This window comes from Anser anser (genome assembly GCF_964211835.1).
Source record: "Anser anser genome assembly, chromosome: W".
Taxonomy (NCBI): domain Eukaryota; kingdom Metazoa; phylum Chordata; class Aves; order Anseriformes; family Anatidae; genus Anser; species Anser anser.
In genome coordinates, this window is record NC_139731.1 from 16,014,416 (window position 1) to 16,035,720 (window position 21,305).

The 21,305-nt window shown below is 49.2% G+C and overlaps 1 protein-coding gene across 33 annotated transcripts in view; it reads right to left on the bottom strand.

Moving 5' to 3' along the window:
- LOC310888599 (transcription factor 4) overlaps nt 1-20,330 on the bottom strand; it is a 211,545-nt gene extending 191,215 nt beyond the window's left edge. For 9 of the 33 annotated variants that reach the window (XM_083815457.1, XM_083815476.1, XM_083815477.1 and 6 more), the window contains exons 1-2: nt 17,759-18,225; nt 16,007-16,079 (exon numbers count right to left, since the gene is read on the bottom strand). In XM_083815457.1, the coding sequence (XP_083671583.1) occupies nt 16,007-16,079; nt 17,759-18,076 (391 nt within the window). In that variant the 5' untranslated portion in view covers nt 18,077-18,225. Of the gene's footprint in view, nt 1-16,006; nt 16,080-16,450; nt 16,664-16,706; nt 16,982-17,758; nt 18,226-18,457; nt 18,683-18,801; nt 18,939-19,275; nt 19,336-19,609; nt 20,077-20,123 lie in introns of those variants that run through there. The other 24 variants (XM_083815461.1, XM_083815448.1, XM_083815449.1 and 21 more) reach the window with 17 other exon arrangements.
- Between the last annotated feature and the right edge of the window lie 975 nt (nt 20,331-21,305).

Here is a 21,305-nt window from a genome sequence, read left to right on the forward strand (position 1 = left end):
CAAAGCCTCCCTTCCAGTCCCGACTTCCTTCTCAAACACTAATGAATGGCACTGATACACGTCCCCATGCCTACCGACGCTGAAGAAGCACTCTGCAGTGTAATATTACGAATTCCAACGGCTGGCAACCGAAGACACAGACGTGGGAATGATTAACTGTGAGCGGCCAGCCAGCTATCTAGGGAGAGAAACTGCTCAGGAATGCGGGATTACCTGTTTTGAACAAATCCATTAGATAAGAGAGGGGATTTTTTTCTGCTGCTACTTGTGAGATGCAACAGGAATCCCGGCTGCTCATGGATCGTATGCAACAATATCTCACAGCGCGCACGGTGCACTCCAACGTACGAGGGGATGGGAGAGCCATTACAGCACACACCAGCACGGCACTGGACAGGAGAGGAGCGTAATTCCTTTTCAACCTTCTTACGGGAGCTTGGTTTGAACCAAGCACCAACCAAGCATTTTAAATATGACCACCGACAACTCTTTTTGCTTATACATACGTATATTTAAAATAGTTGTTTTACTCCAGTAAGGATATTGTAAATAATTTGCTGAGATACCCCCAAGAGCAGAAAGGCAATAACATGTGGACGGGAATGGTTTCCAGTTTATTTTGCTGAAAAGTGTTGTCTGTAAGCTAAGAAAGCCTTCTGGTTAGAAATTGGCATTTCTCCCAAGAAAATAAATGCTTTCTCCTTTTACAAGCCAGGCAGGACAGCCTGCAGTGCTCCAGAGGGGTCTCTATCCCTGCCCGCAGCCCCCCAGCCCCCAAGGCAGCAGGGGTGGCTGCGACATTCCTGCCTGAACTCCCCCACGAGCCTTCGCAGGGCCCGCCTCATCCTCCCGGGCTGCTCATCGCTGACCTCTAAGGAGCGCTGTCCCATCTGAAGCACTTCCTCAGGGCTTTTCTGCGTCCTTCTGGGCGGCCAGGAATCTGTATTCCAGGTGGTGGGTAGGTAATTCTGTTTGCAACACAACATTTGCTGCTGACTGCAGCGTAGACGAAGGGGCTTTATTATTATTTTGTGTGCGTGTGACTGCATTTGGACAGTGAGGATGATGACTCTTAAAGTTAACTTCAAAAGCTAGGGACTGGCGGAGGACGTTTCTTTGGTGGGCAGCACACAGCAGACACGACACCAGGTCTCTCCCTGCGGGAAGCTCGTCTGGAGCTCAGCTCTTTCCAGGGGAAAATACCACCGAGGCTCAGTCAAAAGGGAATTACTGGTAAGCTTCTTAGGTGCAAGCTCCGAGCCAAAATTAATCTTGAGACAATTAGATTCAACTCTATTCAGCAGAAGACAGTTAAGCCCAGAGCTGTAGAACCCAACACCAGTGAAAATGAGCTTTGACGAGCCGCGCGGCTACGGGAAGGAGCTGAGCGAGCGGATGCTTCGCGGAGCAGGTACTCCGCAGGAGCTGAACGTTGGGAAGATCAAGTTTACACTGGGGCCCTCCGGCAAATACCAGAATCGGAGAGAGAAAAACAAACAAACATTGTTATGCCTTAGCAAACCTTATTAATTTCAGAAATTACAACCTCTGAAACCAATGCCAACGATTAGGAATCAGAGATTGTCCTTTGGTTGTCATCTTAAAAGCTCATAGAGGACTGTATCTACAGACCTGAAAGAAGATAATTGTTGGTTAGACTTCTGTTTGTGACCATCAGAAATGTTACCTTAATTTGGCCTTAATGACCTATAATCTCTTTTAGCATATGGCTTTTAGAATGGTTATTATTCAGCTTGATCTATGGCTATAATGGAGCAGAACAGAACTGTGGGTATAATTAAAATAAGTTCCTGTAAAAGTGGAATATGTAGTACATTGCTAATGTGTAAATGACTAAATAACTTAATTAGGTGAAATGAAGTGCACTTATAACCACAGATGCTTAAGCCGAATCATGATAATGTTGTGTATGTGAATATATTTTTTTAAATATGTTTATAACCCAAACAGTAGGACAAGGAAATACAAAGCACACACTAGTTATAAGGACGGCAGTGAATCTTTTAAAGAGAAGTTTTCATTACAAATTAATGTGGAGCTGGTGGAGAAAAAACATTTCCAAATCACTTTAAAACGCTGAAAGGAAACAACTTCTCAATTGGTCGTTCCAATCCTGGCAAACGTCTTCCTCCAGCAAAATCTAAAGCAGCGTATATGAGAAAATAATTCTTCTGGGCAAGCCCAAAAGAATAAATAAATGACTGGAACCCTCCTTTTCCAAGCCCACCTATTCATATCATGCCTTGCCATTCCTGTACCTATCTCCTTCATTAGCATGAGTATGTAGGGCAATGAAATGTATAAATCTGCAGAAGCCAGGCAGACAAAGAGCCCAATCCTTTGCACAGGGAAGTCAGCAGGAAAATTCCCGTTGCTTAATACCCAAAAGCCCGGGTTCCAGCTCAGGGGAAAAAGCACATAAAGTGCACTTGACGATTCAAAACATAGGCCTGATCTTGACAGTCTTCCATCTGAGACTGTCAAACTGAATACGAGCAGCTCTAAAAATCACTTACAGCACTTGTATTCATTGATTCATCCATATTCATTCTTCCTCTATCACTGAATCCTTACTGTAGGTGAATGTAACATAACCATGAGCATGATGAGGAGATGAATAAGACAAATTATTGAATGTGCACTTGAAGGAGGCTTCAACCAAATAAGCAACCAGGAAATGTGTACTTTAATTTTACAATGAAAGATGAAAAGGAAGGGTATGAGGCGGCAGCTTCACAAGTACCTAAAGAGCTGTCGCACGTCTTCCTCCCAGAAAGCAACGAGTCTCCCCGCTGCCCAAACTAAAATAAAGATATTTTAGACTTATCCTATTAGTTTCCCAGCAGAACGCCAGATCTTCAGATAGGGTAAAATGGCACAACTTCGTGGGTGTTTGCAGAGTTACGCTGATTTATTCCAGTTGTGGATCTGACAGATTATATAAATCCACCACCACTTCCTTCTGCATGTTATTTATTAGTTTTTATTACTCCAAAGAAAAGTCAAGGTTACCAAGTTGCAATGCCCAGATAACATTCTCCCAACCGTTGTTTAACTTTCTCATATTTATTAATTAGCCGCCTTGAATGAGAAAGAGAAGTGCGATATTTGCAGTATTTCTGAGTGAGCCAGACACAAGAAGTGTGAATATCCACCAGAAAAACTGTTTCAGCGGGGTTCATAAATCCAGCGTCAGGCAGGAAGCGGCCAGAATTTTTGCTGATCCTCTGTAAGGAACTTTTCCAGTTTCACCGATCGGTAAATGAGATGTTCTTCCTTGAAGACCTCTCAGGAAACTCTGATTAAATTAGAGAAAGATCAAAACCCTTTTCAACTCGAAAATAATTTGAAATGGCTACAATGAATGCAGGAGAGCAAAATAGCTCTTGTATGTAAGCAAACCCATTTTAAGGCAGAATTTGGACTGAATCGAGAGTCTCAGAATAACTATTTGGAATCTGTTGCTATTAGTCACTGAGTTGGAAGAAAATCAAAAGATGCTAATAACGGCGATGTGCACTCAGGACTGCATAGATACCCTGCCACTCGGAAGGAGGCATTTTGTAGGACACGCTGCTAAGAACGAGATGAAATGGCAACGCGGGGAACTGTTCCTCTCCCAAGGTACAAAGCAGAACGCACCTCACGCCAAGGGGAGAGGAGGCGTCTCCTCCTCCCGGGAAGCGTCACCCTCAGAAGAAATTCCATTTCACGTCTCCTCCTTGGGAGCCAACTGAAATCAATTAACTCTGCAACTGGAACCAATTAACCCTCCGAAACGCACAACACCAAACACAGTGGCAGTCTTTAATAAATATAATAAATACATAAATAATAGCACAGAGCACTGCAGCGAGAGAAGGGTTTTCAAGTTTATATGATGTGGGCTCTTGATTGTTCAGACATAAGAATGAAGGATTTTGTGCCCTAAAAAAAAAAAAATAAAAACAAAAAATAAGGATTCAAGTAGACCCAGGGGACCTTTAAGATTGGATTCATCTCATTTAATTCCAACCATCTAAAAAGCAGGCGTGCGGTCACCAAGCTCTCTTTACAGTCAGTACGAGGAGGTGGGTGCCTTGCAAAACCCATCGGAAACCATCACCTGAAAAAGGGAAAAGCCTCCCTAGCTCTGCACAGATGCCTGTCCCCCTCCACTGATATGCTCGATGGTCACGTTAGATGAAAATCCCAGTCTGAGGGGAGTCACGGTAGGGAAGATGGGTGCCATCTGCGAGGGCACGAGCAACCGCGCAGCCTGTCCTCCTCTGTCACGACGCTCCCCTTGCTCCTTTTTGGGATCTCACCCCAGAGCACAAACGGGAGACCAGGCAGAGGCGTGGGTCTCTAAGGCTTCCTTTAGCGTTGCCTCTGTGATTTTTGAAATTTACTTTATTTTTATTCCTCGCTGTTATTTTTCAAATCCACCTCTGATAAATTCAACGCACAAATTCGAAAACGTTCTGCCGATCACCCATTTTCATTTTTGCTTTCAATTTCCTGCTGAAGTAGGTGTTTTAGGCAGCAACGGATAGGGAAGAAGCTTAAGCAGAAAAATACGATTGTCCAGCTACTAACAGAATGGCAAAGCGACTCCAGAGCGTGCTTGCAACCCACCCCGAGTGCACCGCACCGGTGCCACGGCTGGCATCCTACCCCTGCCCAGGCCACCCCACGTTTATTGCTTCCAGCCGCGGGGACAGGACTCAGCCGAGCAGGAGGAAACAAGTTTATATTAAAGAGAATAAAGCTGCTTCTTTTATAATCCCGCACTTTCTATTTAAGCTCTTTCTATTTTGGATTAAGAAAATAACAATTCTCCATTAGGCACGGCATTAGACGCTGCCCTGTTTTCAAAGCCATCACAATTTTGCTCAATGGCAATGAGGCAGATGATTTTTTTACGGCTAAGAACATGTTGAAAGACAGATACGTATTTTCAAAAGTTTAAAATATCATACTTCTGGTGTAACAAATATCTCCTCTTTGTGCTAAGACACTCTGGGTGTGATGGCCACATAAAACACTTGGGTAGCAGAATTTAGAAGCACAGAAATAATCACCTTGTCTGCTTTCTGGTGAAGTTTTGGGTTATGGTGTTTTCAGTTCCTTCCTCTATACCTGTCTTCGCTTCCAAGTTTGAAATAAATCACCTCTCCTGAACCCTAAGAAGGGAAATATTGGAATAAAAGGGGAGGATTTGGGAACCAAGGTTCAAGTGGCTGTATCAGACAGACCCAGCCTGCTGTGTGGGCCAGTGGTGGCTTTTCTTCTGGACTTGATGAATCCTAAGAGTAGGCAGTGTTCCCCTGCTGCCCCATCTCACACTCACAGTGCAATGGCAGAGCTCTATATGGGATCTGAGCTGCAAAAAGCCTAAATCTTGCCCTGCAGAGCTCAAATAATGAGGGTTTAATGGACTGCAGTGTTTTTCGTTTCCTACAGAGCTTGCATTCACGAGTCCAAGGAAAGATTAAAAACAAATAAAGGGGAAGAAATGGTGAAAATGAAACGCCACACATCTGGACAAGCCGGGATGCACAGGAAGGTAAGAAGTGACCGCGATGCTGAAGTAACCCAAACTCAGCTGAACTCTCAGCAGAAACTACCAGAAGTAGCACGTGGCTCCTAACATATTTATTTTGAATGTGACAACGTTCTTGTGCTTCAATTAAGTGAGGTTTGTGGTTTAAAAAAAAAATAAAAACGGTATTTTCCTGCCAATAATGTTGCTGTTAAGGATTTAGGGAACCAGCGGTCCCATGGGAAGAGGGCACCCGCTGACCACCGTGCGGGGAGAGCGTTCCAGAGCCCTGCCCACTGTCCGGTAATCGGTAATTTTGCCACGTTGACTTCCTAATTGGACATCAACACGTTTTCAGCAGCTTGTATGCTTCAGTCACAGGCAGGGAGATGCGAAGAAGCGTCAGTATTTCACACTGACCAAACCGCTTAATCAAATCTGGACATGAGCATGAACCTGAAGCACTCTCACCGCTGCACTGCCACTAGTGCCAATTAGCCGCTTGGGTTTTAAAAGACAGAGATAAAAGAGGAAAAAAAAAGAAGGAATATAAATGAGAAAATTAGGAGAGGGAGAAAGACGCTGTCCATTAGTTAATAAGCTGGTTCATAAATTAAATGTTCTAATTTCTGATGTTTACAAAATATCTAATTTTAGGAACATGAATTTTCCCCTGTTTATACAACAAGACACAGTATTTCCTAAGTAAGTAAATCTTTCCAAAGAGTATAAAATCAACAAAGCGATTAGGCACAGAAAACAAAAGTTAAGCAACGCATTTGCTAACAGCCCCGCTCCTGCAGAATAATGCATTATCTAGTTTCTAATCAGGACCTAACGCACAGTTTTCCCCAAAGGATTGTATCGGGCAAAATGATCTTGAATAAAGTTGGCTGAGGAGAGGCCAGATGAGCACAACGAACACAAGCGGTCCCCAGCAGCACGAGGTTAGGGCAAAGCAAACCCAGCTGCTGGCAACGCACCGAACCCGGGGCTGACGGCGGTTAGCGGGAGCAAAGGAAGACGGGCTTATGAGGTCTGACCAGAAAATCTGCATCCGTGCTACGCGAGCAAAAGGCACACCCGAAATGACCCAGCACGTAATTCATTTACGTGTAAAAGCTCAGGAAAAAAGCATTTTCCAAATCCTTGCTTCCATTTCTGCCCCCAGTCCCCGCTGCAAACGCTCGGATAGCATTGAAAAAGTATCCCGGGCCTGAAGACTAAAATACCATCTGACAATCAGATGAAGCCACCCAACAGCATTTGGGGCCATTCCTCACGGAGCGAGCATTCACAACCTCGCCTCGCCTGCACGGCGCTGCCAAGGCTGCATCCGAATGGTCTTCTCCATTTCGGGTAGATGGGATTTACGGTAAGTGAAGGGACACGTGAACGGGGTTCTGCAGTATTGCTACATCTTTGGGGTTAATCCTGGAGAATCGGGAAGGGTGAGGAGACCGGACCCTCCTGCGCACACATCAGGGCGTGCTTTGGGCCGAATCCAGCACGCAACCACGATGCTCTCCCGGTTTCAAAACTCAATCAAGCTATTAGGCCACTTTCTGCCCTTTCAGGCTGTCTGATGGTGACTGTGCCTTATCGCCAAGCCAGCAGCCTCATCCCTGCCCTTCTCTCCAAATATCCGCAGCATTAAAACAGTTACGAGGCCTAATGGACCGCAGTCACCTCAGGATAAGGAGCGTTTATTCCCGACGCGGCGCACCTCGAGCAGCGGGGCACCAAATATTTCCCGCGCCTTTCGGGGTCAACCGCCGCGCGGAGGTGCCACAATTGAGACCGCAGACCTACAAGGAGCCCGAAATAATTCGGTACAATTTTCTACTTCCGCATTACGACCGTGCCCCTCTCCCCGCAAGGAGCGTCCCTCCGAGAGGCGGCCGCGGTGCGGAGCTGCCCGAGGCGCGCTGCCCCGACGGCTCGCGGCTGCGGGCAGCGCGAACCCCGAAGAAGCCCCCTTTCTCGTAGGGGCACCGCAGCCTCTCCCCTCGCGGGGATTTCAGCGGGACGGGACGGTGCGCGTCGCACCGGGGCGGGCAGGGTCGGCTCGGTGTCGCTGGGCGAGCATCCAGCCCGGCTCCGCCACTCGGAGCCGAGTCACCAACTTATCAGGAAGGTTTGTAATGGGAATGCTGACGGACCCTTCGCTCTAGTGGCACTGGCAGGTGCTCCCACAATGCGAGGACATAATTCAATCAGGCTTTTGGCTGACGTCACGAAGCACAAAACAACTCAAATGCTTTATGAACGGCACCAGAACCCCCGAGATTCAATTACAGTCCTGATATTCGATCAGGAGTCGTACTTAGCTGTTTTTAATATAACAAAACCTTTGTACCGGTTATTTATCAAACAGGTCGATCGTATTTAAATGTACAGTCAGAAGGAAAAGTGCCCCATGCCGCATTAATCCGACAATCCCAAACCTGCAGGAACAAGGCAGCCTTTTAGTTAAGAGAACCAGCAGCGGGATTCATTCAGGAGGGAGTCTGCTTTTCATATAGCACACAACCAAAAGAACTCCATCCCTATTTTGTTATGGGTTACACACATGCCTAGGAATTAATTCAATGATTTCAATTTTTTTTCAATTTCTGGACCCCTAAAACTACCCTGGTGAACACGCTGATCACTTCACGATGAATGCAGTCTGCAGTAGGGTTTTTTGGGGCTTTATTGCTTGAAGTTAATTTTTCGGGAACCCTTAGAAATAGCCCATGGGCCCCAATGAACCTGCCACAAAGGTAGGAGCCCGTGGGCAAAATCTGCAGCTTGGCACCTCCCTGCCCTGCCCTCCCGGGAGCAAAACCCGCTCCAGGGACAGGACCCGCAGCACCGGACCCGACACCGCCGCCTTCTGTGGCTCGCTGCGGGCACGGGCAACCACTGGCCCAGCTGAGGGTGCCCGCAGCAGGGCTCCCCTTTCTGCAGCACCATCGGCACGCTGGCAAAGCTGCAAATACAGCCCCAAAATTAGAAAACGATGCCCAGGACGGGGCTGCGGGCGAGGAGAGGCATCTCTCCCGCTAGGAGCAAGGCGGAAGGCACCCAGATCCACCACCCCAACCCCGGCAGCCTTTTCCCCAGGTGAAAAGAAAATCATTCTGTTAAACAAATCAACTCGTCGGGGATTAGCCAAATTCCGCAAGAGCGCTCTACAAATACAGCAGCGCCTGTGAAGGGTTGTTTCCAAAATAGATCAATACCCAGACAGACAACAATGGATTGCAGCTCCAGATTGCCAGCACTACCAACAGCAGTCTTGAAAGACATCGTTAACCGGCAACCGGCACAAGAGCTCGGCGCCAGCAATGGTCCTGCTGCACCTTTGCAGGAAACGCTTTCTCGCCCGGCGAGATAACCCCAGTTTTAAATCCACCTGGCCGGCTGACGTGCAGATCGACGGCACCGCTGCCTTGGCGCGAAGGGTAAACACGGCAACCCTTCCCAACGCTCCGGCCATCCTGCGAGTTTGCGAAGAAAATCAGGGAGCAGTCTTTGGGAACGGGTAGAAAAACAATCTGCGAGCGCGCTCGCTGCCGGGGAAAGCTCCCCCCAGCAGCGGCAGGTGAAAGGAAAAAGCTCTGCTGGCCAGCCGTACAGGAGCCAGGCACGAAGCCCAAACCCGCAGGTTTGGGGACCCCCGAGCAGCACAAGCGGCGGTGTCGGGGCTGGGCCGGGTCCCGCGGTGCCACCCGGGTGACACAGCAGGGAGCGGAGACCCCTCGGCATCTCCGTGCCGTGAGGGACGGGCAGCTCGTGCGGGAGGGCAGGTGAGGAGGTGTGGTGGTGACTTTTACCTGGCAGCGAACAGTGCAGCCTAAACGCCACCAGGTTAAATTTTTCAAGGGACTCGTTTTAAGTGCCGTTATTCCTTCTGCCTTCCGAGGTACGAGAGGAACTCTCCGGACTGCCTACAGCCCCTGGCAGATGGCACATGCTGTTACATATTAATTTTACACACGCACGTCTTCGGCGGGACGTGTAAAACACACCCGGGCTACGCCGCCTCTCCCCTCCGGTGACCACACCGTGAGCTGGCTTCCACGGGAAACTCATCTGTGCTTCAGCAGCGGGATTTGGCTGGGGTCACCGCACCCAAGGAGGGCCAGCCAAGCCCCCACAGCCCCCTCGGTCCCTTGGCAGAGGGCAGGCGCCTCCAGGACGCGACGCGGGGCCCCGGACAGGGATGTCGTGGGGCGATGCCTCCCCCCGGCAGCCACCGGGAGCCCCAGGAGGTGCAGGCACCTGGCTGCGCTTTATGGGCTTCAGAACAATAGGCTGCCTCGGATTCGCGGCATCAGAAATAATTCCCGCTTCTTGAAATGTAATTTCTTGCCCTTTTTAGTTGCGCTTTGATTGTGTCCACCTCCCTGGTTATCGTTTATCCGGGAGAATTTGGGTACGAGACCTTTAAACCATTACAAACACATCCCCTGCTCCCTATTAAACAATCGCAGATCTGCTATCTCGGCTTATGGGAACTGATCTAAATAACATCGTGATATCAAACACTGAAAACCACAGGCCTGGGGCCACCAGGGCTCTCCTCTTTTCTGGGCCTTCCTAAGACACAAATTGCCAGATCCAAAATGTAGTTTACCATTAGAAGTAAATGTTTGATCTGTAAAGCTTACAAAATGACTTTGTTTATCATAGCAGATGAAAGAAAAAAAAAGGAATAATTTTAAACTCAAAACAAAACTGTTTATATGACAGCTTTTAGTGCTCCATGATTCTGTGCATTTAAGAGAGATTCAAGCAATTAACAGCATAAACTTTCATTACATAGTTCTATTATATATGTTTATGTGACTTAGTTGTTCATCTGTTATTTAAGTGATTTCCTCATTACAATAGCATGGTAAAGATATTTGCTGATCTTGTAGAAAAACGGCAGGCAGTTCACTCGCTCCACTCCTTGGATCTCAAAGCGCGCGCGTTTGAAAGCTTTTATTTTTTTACACCTAGTAGGTAAGTCAAATATCAAAACGATTCTAAATTCGGTAATTATAGAATCGTGGGGGAAAAAATAATTTTTTTTTTTTTAAATCACGAAGTATTTCTGCAGTAGCCAAAAAATAAGTGTAAGTGGTGAAAGGTTAAAATCTGTGGGACCTGGTATTCACGAGGTGCGCAGGCTGGCCCTTATTTATGCCTATTTAATGTTCCTCGGGAATTCAGTCAATAGAAGCCGCGTGACAAGGATCGATATGAATTTGGGAGTGGTGAGAGCACAAACCCTAATGGGAAGAAGCCAAACCATAGCTCACGCTCCCAAATGCCTCTTTTTTTCTGCATCCCTTCCCGAGCGCGTTACACAAGCTTCCTACACCTACCTAATTCCCAGTCAGCCCCAAGTTCACCGGTTTATCAGATACCTCTTTCACAGAGAACTTGTATCCACTGAATCATCTCAAACAGCATTGCTGCTGCTGCTAAATTTGGCTGCGGCAGGCACAAACGTCTCCTCCAAGTGACATTTGGCTGAATCTGGCCCCCGAGCGTTTCAGTCTCCCAGACAGCTAATGTGTACGTTTCTGAATTATTAAATGTATGCGGGAGCCTTGACAAGGTAGACGTCGAGCGATTAGGACAAAAAGTATTTTTAAAGAAGCAACAGTATCCAAGAGGCGTGACTAAACTGCCTCAGACACAGTTATCTTCAGTCGCATCCCCTGCCGCCCTTTCGGAGACGATTTATTCAGGCCCTCTGCCACTAACCAGGGCTACTTCTCCCCCGGCATCAGGAACGAGGGGGAATCATTTCGTCATTTTTTAATTGCCAAGAGAGGAGCCTCGCTTCCAGGTTTAGCACGGAGGTAGCTGACTGCCGGGGCCGTGCTGCTGGCCGGCCTCGGTGGGATGCCCTCGGTTCCCCACCCCGGTCGGGACACAAACACAGAAGGAACCTCTCTCCTTTGTATCTGAGTGTTTAGGTCCCCCCGGGTACACGCGGAGGTGTCTCGGGCCGATTCAAACACCGCCGCCTGGGTCCCATCCTGCCCCAGCCGCCGAGAGGAGGAGAGCAGGATCGGCTCCTCGCGAGTAAACATAGCTGGCAGGGTGGGAGGTAACGAGCATTCTTCTTCTTCTTAATCATAATTACGAAACAGGAGGGATGAGAAACGTGGCCGCGGTCGCCTTCGTGCAGCTCCCTAGCTAAACCCTCGCGCCCTTTCCAGCAGGCGAGGCGCAGCACAGCGCGGCCGGCAGCTCGCGGGGCTCCGCGCCCCGAGCCGGCGCCCGGCCGCCGGCCTCGCTCCCGGCACAGGCGCTGCCAAGGCGAGCCGCCCTCCGGTCACCCACCCGAGCGCCAGAGCCGCGGTTCCTCCGCTTCTTGTCCTTCGGTACCAAAACGCCCGGCGCCGATCCGCAGGCCAAACGTTCCTACCCCTACTGACGCCCGCGGGGCCCCCGCACGCGCGCCGAGGTGCGCCCGCTCCGAGGGGCTACCAAAACATCTCCGGATGAAGATTACGTTTAACTTGGCTTTTTCTCTTGATCGACTGAGAACAGCAAAATGATGTGCCTCTCCCAAAAGGCCACGCTCCGAAAACTGAACCGGACCTAAAGAACCTCTGTTTTGGTATACTTTGCCCGCAGGCACATCGAAAGTAAATAAGGACTTCAAAACCGAGCTGAATTTGCGATTCCCTAGTTTAAGATGTATTAATTTGTAATCACCGTTATCGTAGCGCAGGACGAGCCTTAATCAAACTAATGGCAAAATTAAAAGCAAGTCTTTAAATCCTTTAAACTGACTGCGCTCAGTTCAGTGGTGGCTGTGCTGGCACAGCTTTTCTGTGCGGTAGGAAAGGCCAAGGACAGGAATTCGGGCGTTCCACTGCTACTCCCACCCACACGATATTCAGACGTACACATAGCGGGCAATCTCTAACAGATGCCCAAAAAACTTAGGTAAAATTAAATACTTAAAATAGAAGACGCAGAAACCGAGCCTAATCAGGAAGCTGTGGGCTTTGATGAACAGTTCAAAAACCGAAGCGTGCCGAATGTGACAGACCTAGCGAATTCTTCAGCATCACAATTGCTGAAAATCTGCTTCAAAATCCATTCTCAAATCCAGCCCCAGCGAGCATCTTATTCAGCAATCGCGCCTTATTTTACAATGGCTCACACTTAGGTTACGACAAATGCTTTCAGTGCGGAAGCTCAACTATTCAGAAAATTTTTGAACATCCGGGAAAATTCATTTTATTTTGGCAACTGTCCTAACAACAAAAATAAATAAACCCCTTCGTTCTAAGGGCCGTGCATTGTTCAATTTAAGTAACAGGTATTAAATCACTTTACAAATACAGTATAAATTTGAGGTAACTCCAGGGGAGTTTTCTTAAAAATAATTTCAGTCCCCACCAATTCCCCCTGTTAAGGTCAGAGTCTCTAAGCCAGCATGGCTGAATTGTTTTAGTGCTCTCTGCTGAACACCTGCAAACATCAAACAAAAACTCCTGGTCCTTTACTGGGTTGACAAAAGCCTTTCATGTGAAAAATGCTCCATGGGAATGTCACGGCTGTGGCTCAGGTTACATTCCTTTCTCCCTTGCAGCCCTCACCATTTCTTAACATGGGAAGGAGCCATGTTTGTGAAATTAAAGATTAAAAGGAAATGTGGCTTTACTTTATTTTCATTCACACGTTACAAATCACAATGGAGCATCATATATTAGATGAGTAAAAAGCTATTAAGATGACTTTAAGCATGAAATATTACCACACTTCGTAAAGTACAGTCAGTTTCACTTCGTTGCTTGGGATTACTTTTTGTTGGGGTCCTTTTTTTTTTTTTTTTAAATAAGTGAAGTTTCAGGTTAATGCAGAGGAATGACATCTGTGCTTCCCCGTCACAGTAAATATGATTTTTAGAAGAGGACCACTAAGGGATGGCGAGCTCAAACTTTAGAAGGGCGTCTGTCCAGGAGGATGGACGTGCTGCGCGCCGATTGCTAAAACTCCGGGTTATCAGGATGCATGGCTAGAATAATAACCTCCGTCCACCTATCATTAACGAAGGTACCTTTACACCTTCCATATAGCTGCACAGAGCATCTCTTGAAGCAGTTGTCTGGGCACTGTCATACAAACCCTGAATTTCTCGAGCCCGGGCTCATTAGAGGAACGCACAGCCAGTACCTCTAGGAAGCGAGACCACCGCCCGCAGCTGGCCAGCGGCACCGTGCAGCAGTGGCCACGCTTCTCCCCCACGCGCCTCTACCTTCGGGCCACGCATCCACCCTCTCTCCGAGGATCGGGTCGGGGCGATTCACCGGTACGTGGATTCGGACAACTTTTTGGAAATCACTGACCGCTCACTACAAAAATCCACGTCCGATGCCAAGCACCGGAGATTTACGGAGCAAATTCAAATTGATTTTCCCTCAGATGAGCGTACCCTGTGCTGCACAGCACTGAGCAAACAAGCAGCCAACACACAGAATCCATTCCTTTATCAAACAGGGTACTTCAGCCTCTCCCACCAGAGACTGGTGTGTTTGAGCACACACGAGTTGCCACACGGTGGGAGATTTCAGGTGCTATTTAAGGTGGTCCCTGTCTCAATACTACTAGCTGACTTCAGCTCATTAAATTATTAGTACGTCTAAAATGATGCGTCAAAGTTACTTGAATGCTCTCAGCTTTAGAGACTGTAAAAACCAACACCAGCCCCTCCATTTCACCCACTGCTTGGCTTTGCTCTGTTATTTCTGCTCAAAATGACTTCATAGGTGAGGTCTGCGATGCACTGATTAAATACAGCTATCTAGTTAATTGCTGTTAGACCAAGTGTTAGTTGCTGCATTGGCTGGTATAGAAGCATGGCAAATTGATTTGTCTGGCACAAATACTTTTCACTTGTCTCCAGTGAAAACAAATATAGCAAACATTATAAATTTGCTTAAATCAGGCATCTAAACTATACAATTCAGAAAATGACAAAAAATGGGATTAAAATCTTCAGCTTGTGAGATACGAGGCAAAGTCTATTTGGAAAGTTACTCAAAGCTAACAACAAAATTCTCCAAGTCACTATATTCATAATATAACCAAATTTATGAAAACAAAGCATGCTATTTTGCGAGTCTGGACAGAATAAAATGCCTAAAATGAGTGCCTAATAATTGCAGGTGGCACTTGATACAGTGTCTTAAAACTGTATGTTACAGACTGCCTTCAAATTTGGAAGTCTTTCTTTGGAAATAAAAAGTTAATTAATACAGTGGTGCATTTAATAAAAATGGCTATACTGAGTGCACAGAAGAGGTTCCTTTAATTGAGCACAAACTGCAAATACCAGGCATGAAACTATACGCAATGACGTGTTTGTAGCTAGATATCCACTGGCAGTTTGCAGTGAAGACTTGTCCAAATTTACCATCTGATTTAGAACAGTACTCGGAGTATAACAATACTACGTACAGTGTGCTGGTATGTGTAATTGCCTGGGCTTTTAACACACTGCAACTCCCCACCCGGAGATGCATTTGTGTCCTGTCCAAAACCCCACATCCACAACGCAGGGAGCCCTCTTAAAGGAACTTAATAGAAGAGTAAGGAAATTTCAAACGCGTAAGTATCCTCGCTAGTTTTACTTCTAATTTGTCAGGCATATAAAAGCCTCTATATAAAACTTCGGTTGCCAGACAATTATTGCACACACATGTTCTACCGCAAAGAACTCGGATATTTCTTTTGTCATCAGACAGGACTCCTGCTTTTAGGGAACGCAGGAGTTGCCCATGCAGTCCCACTGCAGCCAAATAAACAAACACACACACAAACAAACAAATCCTCCAGTGAAATTTCAGGGACTCGTCAAAAGCAGTCAAATATTTGGAAAGAAAACGCCTTACTTTCGATCAAGAAACTAGCCTGGAGATTTTAATTCAACGAAAAATATTTTGTCAGCAAGCCCCGATCTCTGATACTAAAGAGTGCTTTTCCTGGAAGGGCTTGGTGTTTATACTCGGATACTTGCTCATTTATTTATTTAATTTAGGCAGCCTTCCTTCTTATTCGCAAAATTAATTCTCACACGAGATGTTTTGATCATCGTTTCTCACATAGAAAAGATAGCGTCTCAAATTGTAAATCAAAATCTCCAATGCTAAATTAAAATTTAAAAAAAAGGAAAAATATTTAAACTAGCCCACCTCGAAGAATTACACAGAGGGAAAGTTTTTTAAAAAAAATCATAAATGTCTGGAAATATTGTGAAAACGCCCCAGCCTTGTGGAAATAGCAATAACAACAATAATAATAGTAATAATAACAACAGCCAGCACTTAGGAATAATTCCGCTCAAATCTGAATGAATCTGCTCCCCAGCAGAGATTAACACGACCACAACAAAGGTAATGCCTATGGATAAATATCTAAGAGCATTTCGACTACGCACTGAACAAAAACGTTACATACTTGAGCCAGTAAAATGTCCACTTGCCAAGGAAGTTGGTCCATTTTTGCCACTGCTCACAGGAGGTGAAAACATCTAAAAAAAAAAAACAAAAAACAAAAAACAAAGAGACATTACTAGTGGGAAAGAAGCGGCTCCTGGTCCACCGTTAGCCAAAAGTTCCTTCCACGCTCGCTGTGAACTCTGCTCGCAGTTTGCCTGATGCGAGGCATCGTCCCCCACAGACCCGAGAGCGAGCTCGGTATTTCTTACAGCCCCCCCGGCCCCTCACCACCGCCGGCAGCACGTTTCGGTCGGGCTCATTAGCTCCCCGGACAATATCTGCCCCCCGACCATTCGGGAGCCCCCCGTGCCCCCGCAGGGCTGGCCGCAGTCGGGAGCGGGGCTCGCTCCCCTCTCCTGCTCGCTCGTTGACAAAGGCGAAAAAAAAGTTTGTTGGTCGAAACCTTGGCCATAAAGGTCGCAACGTCCATTTCCAGCCCGCTTTAGGGTTTGCCTGTCATCTGTGCACCCAAATAATAATAATGCAAAGTGCCACCTGCCCTAAATTCTCATTTCGTCTCTAACACGAGAGCGGTTTGAGGCGAGCCTCTCTCCCTCTCCCCCTCTCCCCCTCTCTCTCTCACCCTCTCTCTCGCTAGCATTTATTTCGACCCTAATTGGTTTCTCTCTTCTTCGACGTGTCTAGTGGATAATACGCACCTTCCCTGAGTCAGAGCCTGCAAAAAGCGAAGGAACAAATGGAAAAAGTGCAACAAGCAAAGAGGGGGCTGCGAAGCTGCCTCAGGCTACGTTTCCTGGCCAAACTTCCCAAAGCCATTCCTCCAAAGCAAAGTCTGGAGCAGCAGCAGCAGCAGCAGCAGCAGCAGCAAAAGCCTGGAGCAGCCTCATTTACAAGGTGCTTCGGAGTTTTGCGGGGGGTTCATCTCGAGCCACACACGCATCTCCCAGCAAGCCGGTTCCCCCCCCCCCCAAATAAATAAATAAATGGAGAGCTGCTCCTGCCATACCGGGGGGAAGGGAGGGGAAGGGGAGAGGAAGGAAGGGGCCGGGGGGAGGGGAGCCGAGCCTCGAGGAGCCAGACAAGTGCACGGGGCCGGGCCCGCTCGGCCCGGCCGGGAGCAGCCGCCGAGAGCCCGGGGAGGGCCCGGGGGGAGCCCGGGGGGAGCCGGGCCGGGGGCTCCGGGGGCCCCGGGGGCGGCTGCAGGCAGGGCAGGTCCGGGGCCAAACTTTCAACTGAGACGCTCATGGATTTCTTTGCACTTTCCGCGGGCCAAAAAACGAAACAAGGGAAGAACCGCACGGAGGATGGAAGGCGCTCGCCAGGCATCGAGCAGCTCATGTGCCGGGCACGCCGGCCGAGGCGAAGCACGGCCCAAGCGCTCCGTGCCGGGACCGGCTCCGGGCGGCAAACGGGCGCTTTTGGGGGCGTCTCTTTCGGCAAAAAAATGATTTTAGGCATCCGAGACATTAAAATAAGCTGCGCACACGACTGCATCTCCCATCACATACAATAAGAAATAAGAAAAAACAAGGCTCTAATTTTTTGGTTTTTTTTTTTTCTTTCTTTTCTAAGCAAAAAAAAAAAAGATATTTAGCATGGTTCTAGCTGCTGATTAAAAATTACCCAATGTACTCAGATCGCAGTTTGGTTTGGTTTTTGCTTTTTTTTTTTTTTTTCCAGTTTAACAGATCAGCTAGAAGATATTTTTTTTTTTTTACAGCTGTTGTTAATTTCCACCGTTGTTTCTTACCGCACTGAAATCCAGTAAATCACTCAGTTCTTTGTCCGTCCCTAAGGCAGCCATTCGCTGTTGGTGATGCATTTTAGCAAAATCACACAAACCTAGAAACATGGAAATAACCGCAATCAGAAACCCAGTCCCGAGCCTTGCAGGAAACACAAGCGGGTTGTTCAGGGGGTGGGGGGTCGGGGGGTGGGTAGCTGAGGAGAAGGGAGGGAAAAAAAAAAGATGGAGGGGCAGCAAAAACAACAACAACAACAACCAAAAAAAAAAAAAAAGAAAAGGCGATATTGTATTTCCAAAGAGGCGATCGAAACCCGGTAACATCCACTCTAAACCCAAATCCGGAGGAGGAAAAAAAAGAGAAAGCCTCGCTCCCGGAGCATCATTTATGCAACAGGAGGTTCAGCGAGGAATGAATGAGGATCCCAGAGAAGAAACTACAGCCATCCGCTCCCAACTTTTTCCCTTCTCCTTCTTCCACGCAAAGTAGCGTTTAAAGGCAAGAAACGGAAAAACAGCGGTTAAAAAAACAATAATAATAATAATAAAAAGCAATAGATGCAAAGTCGCAGGCTACGGAGGCGCCGGTGCGGAGGGACGCGGGGCGGGGGTGGCGGGGCCGGGAGGGAAGCGGCGAGCGGAGAGCCCTTGACAATTAGCCCCAATTTCTAATTAGTGCCGAGACGGGTGGTTAATAACAACGACCGAGGAGCGGCGGCTCGGGCCTGTGCGAAGTCATCAGTTCCCTCCGAGCGCCCGGGGGGGAGGGGAAGGCAGCGCAGGGAAGGGAAGGGAAGGGACGAGCGGGGAGGGCAGGCGAGGCAGGAAGGGAAGGGAAGGGAGGGAAGGAAGGGAAGGGAAGGGAAGGGAGGCAGGGAAGGGGCGCGGAGCCCGGCGCAGCGGCCGCCTCCCGCCCCGCGGCCCCTCCGAGCTCCGCGGGGTCGCCGCCGCCCCGCGCCCGGCCCCGCGCCCCCCGCTCCCGGCACGGCCCCGCTCGGCCCCGAACGGCCCGGCCCGGCCCGGCCCGGCGCTGGGCGCCGCCTCCCTACCCGCAGATCATGGAGCTGCAGATCCCGGCGAGCCGCCGACTGCCGCCCGCGCCGCACTTTTGCACGGATTAGACTTTAAATTTCCCCAGCTCGCACACATACACATGGCAAAGCAAGTTTATACGAGGCTGCACGTACACGTGATGCGGGGACTTTGCCAAGAGGAACAATATTTTTCCCCTCGTATTATCCAGTCCGTTGTTTGTTGGTTTTTTTTTATATATATATATATATATATTCTCTCTTTGTTTTGGTTTGCTTGTGCCCCCCCCTCCTCCCCCCCCCCCCCCCCCGTGCCTCCAGCTAAATTTCCGAAGCGAGGTCTTCTCGATTTACGGGGAGCATCGCTGCAAAAAAACTTTTGCAAACCCGACCGTTTCCTTCGCTTTCCGCTCAAGTTTCTGGGGACGCTGCCAGCCCCCCCCCCCCCCCCCCCCCCAATCCTACCCCACCCCCCCATACTTTTTATTTTACATTTCGCTAGCGCAGGCCCGGCCGCGCTCCCCCGAAACGAGTCCGACTTCGGTTTTTCCAGTAGGAAAGAGAAAGCAGCGAGCCGTCGCGCCCAGCGTTTGCACCCCGGTGTGCATCTCGCCCAGGGAATTACGCCGTGGCCAGAGCCCGGAGGAGATTCGGCCACACGATCCCGCGTGCACACACGCCGTGCGGCTCGCCCTTTGCATTTACACGCCGTGGAAGTTTGCACCTCTCTTTAAACAACGCAGCGGGAGCGACAATTTATATATAAAAAAAAAGAGAAAAAAAAAAAAACAACACGAGTTACTCTAACAGCAAATTGTAACTTTACCTTAAATGGCCACAAATATGTTCACAATATTCCAAGGGAGAAAAAAAGAAAAAATTTTGTAAAAAAAAAAAAAAAAAAGGAATCTTCTGCCAAAGTGCTTTATTATCTCACACGTGTGTGACCCTCCGAAACCACGAAGAAGTACTGGGGGGGGGTCAGTGCTGCTCCGGGTACTCCACAGCTTTACAGGCACCCTACACCTGGCTTTGTTGGGTTTTTGGGTTACCGACCGCCAACCGCTCCCCCACCCGGCCAGCCGAAACACCAGCCAGCCGGAAAAAAAAAATAAAAAAAATACAAAATTTCAAAAAAAAAAAAAAAGGTAAAAAAAAAAAAGGGTAAAAAAAAAATTAAAAGTCCAGCAACTTTTGCCCCTATTGTTTTTACAGACACATGGTGACTGACAAGCCGCTCGCACCGTGGTGGCTCTGGGACTTTCACCCCCTCCGTCCTTCCTTAAAAAAACAAAAAAAAAAACCACGACCCCCCCCACCCACCCCCCCCCAACACACACACAGAGAGAGAGAGGGAGCGGAGCGGAGCAGCCGGTCCCAAAGTTGTCGTTGCAAGTTTACAGCGCTCTCCTCCTCACCACCGCGGCCTCCCCCGCGGAGCCGCGGCTAATGGCACGTTTCCCCGGGAGCCCCATCGCGAGCCGCTCACATCCGGGCAATGCCCCGCGCCTTATAAGCGCCGCGCCGCCGCTCGCAGACAATGACGAGGGAAGGAAGGGAGGGAGGCGAGGCGGGCGGGCCGGCGCGGGGCGCCGCGCACAAGATGGAGGGGCCCCGCCGCTCCCCCCCCCCCCCCCTCCCGCCCCGCACGCCCCCTGCGAGCCGCAGCGCCCGGCCCCGGGGTGGCGGCGGGGGTCTGGGGGGTCTTGGGGGGGTGGGGGGGTGAGGCGAGAAACGTGGGGTTTTGTTGTGAGGGATGGATGGGGGGGGGGCTGAGCACATGGTGCTCCAATAGGTCCTGGGGGTGGGAGTGCGTGGGAAGGGGGGGGAGGGCGGGAGGAGGTGCTGGGGACAGGCTGCGGTGGGTGGGAGAGGAGAGGTGGACGCGCTGCACTGCTCATCAGGAGGGACGAGAAGTGGGGCACCCGTCCGGGCGGTTGGGCTGCGGACCCCAACTCTTCCTGCTCAGCTCACCGGGGGGTGGGTGAGAGACCCTCAGTGATGAGCGAGAGTCTCCCCGCACCCACGTTTCTCTGCTGGGCCCGCGGATGGAAGGCCAAACCTGCCAGCAGCAGTGGAAGAGAAAGGATGGCACAATCCGAGCCTTTTAGCCAGGGTATGGGACTGGGGAGGCTGTCCTGGCCCCAGGAGGTGAAACGTGCCCAACACTGCTGCCCATCACCACCATGACAGTGAGAAACAACTTTGTGTCACCGCAGACCTGTCATCCTCCCGGGCCTGCACTAACCACATACCTAGATGCAAATGGCACCCGTGCACCAAGGGATGATGTCTTCCCCCTCCCGGGACAGCTCTGGCATTGCAGTGTGACCCGGCTTGTCCAGGTGCACCCCACTGCGAAACCCCTGGCTCTTGAGATCCTGGGCATTGTTTTCATAAGTCTGTAGCTTCCCCCCAAAGTGTCCACCATGCACATGCTCCAGCACACTCAGCAGTTGTTCCTGCATACAGACGTGGTCACTGGCACCCCACAGAGAACAGGCGAGGGAAGAGCAGAAAGC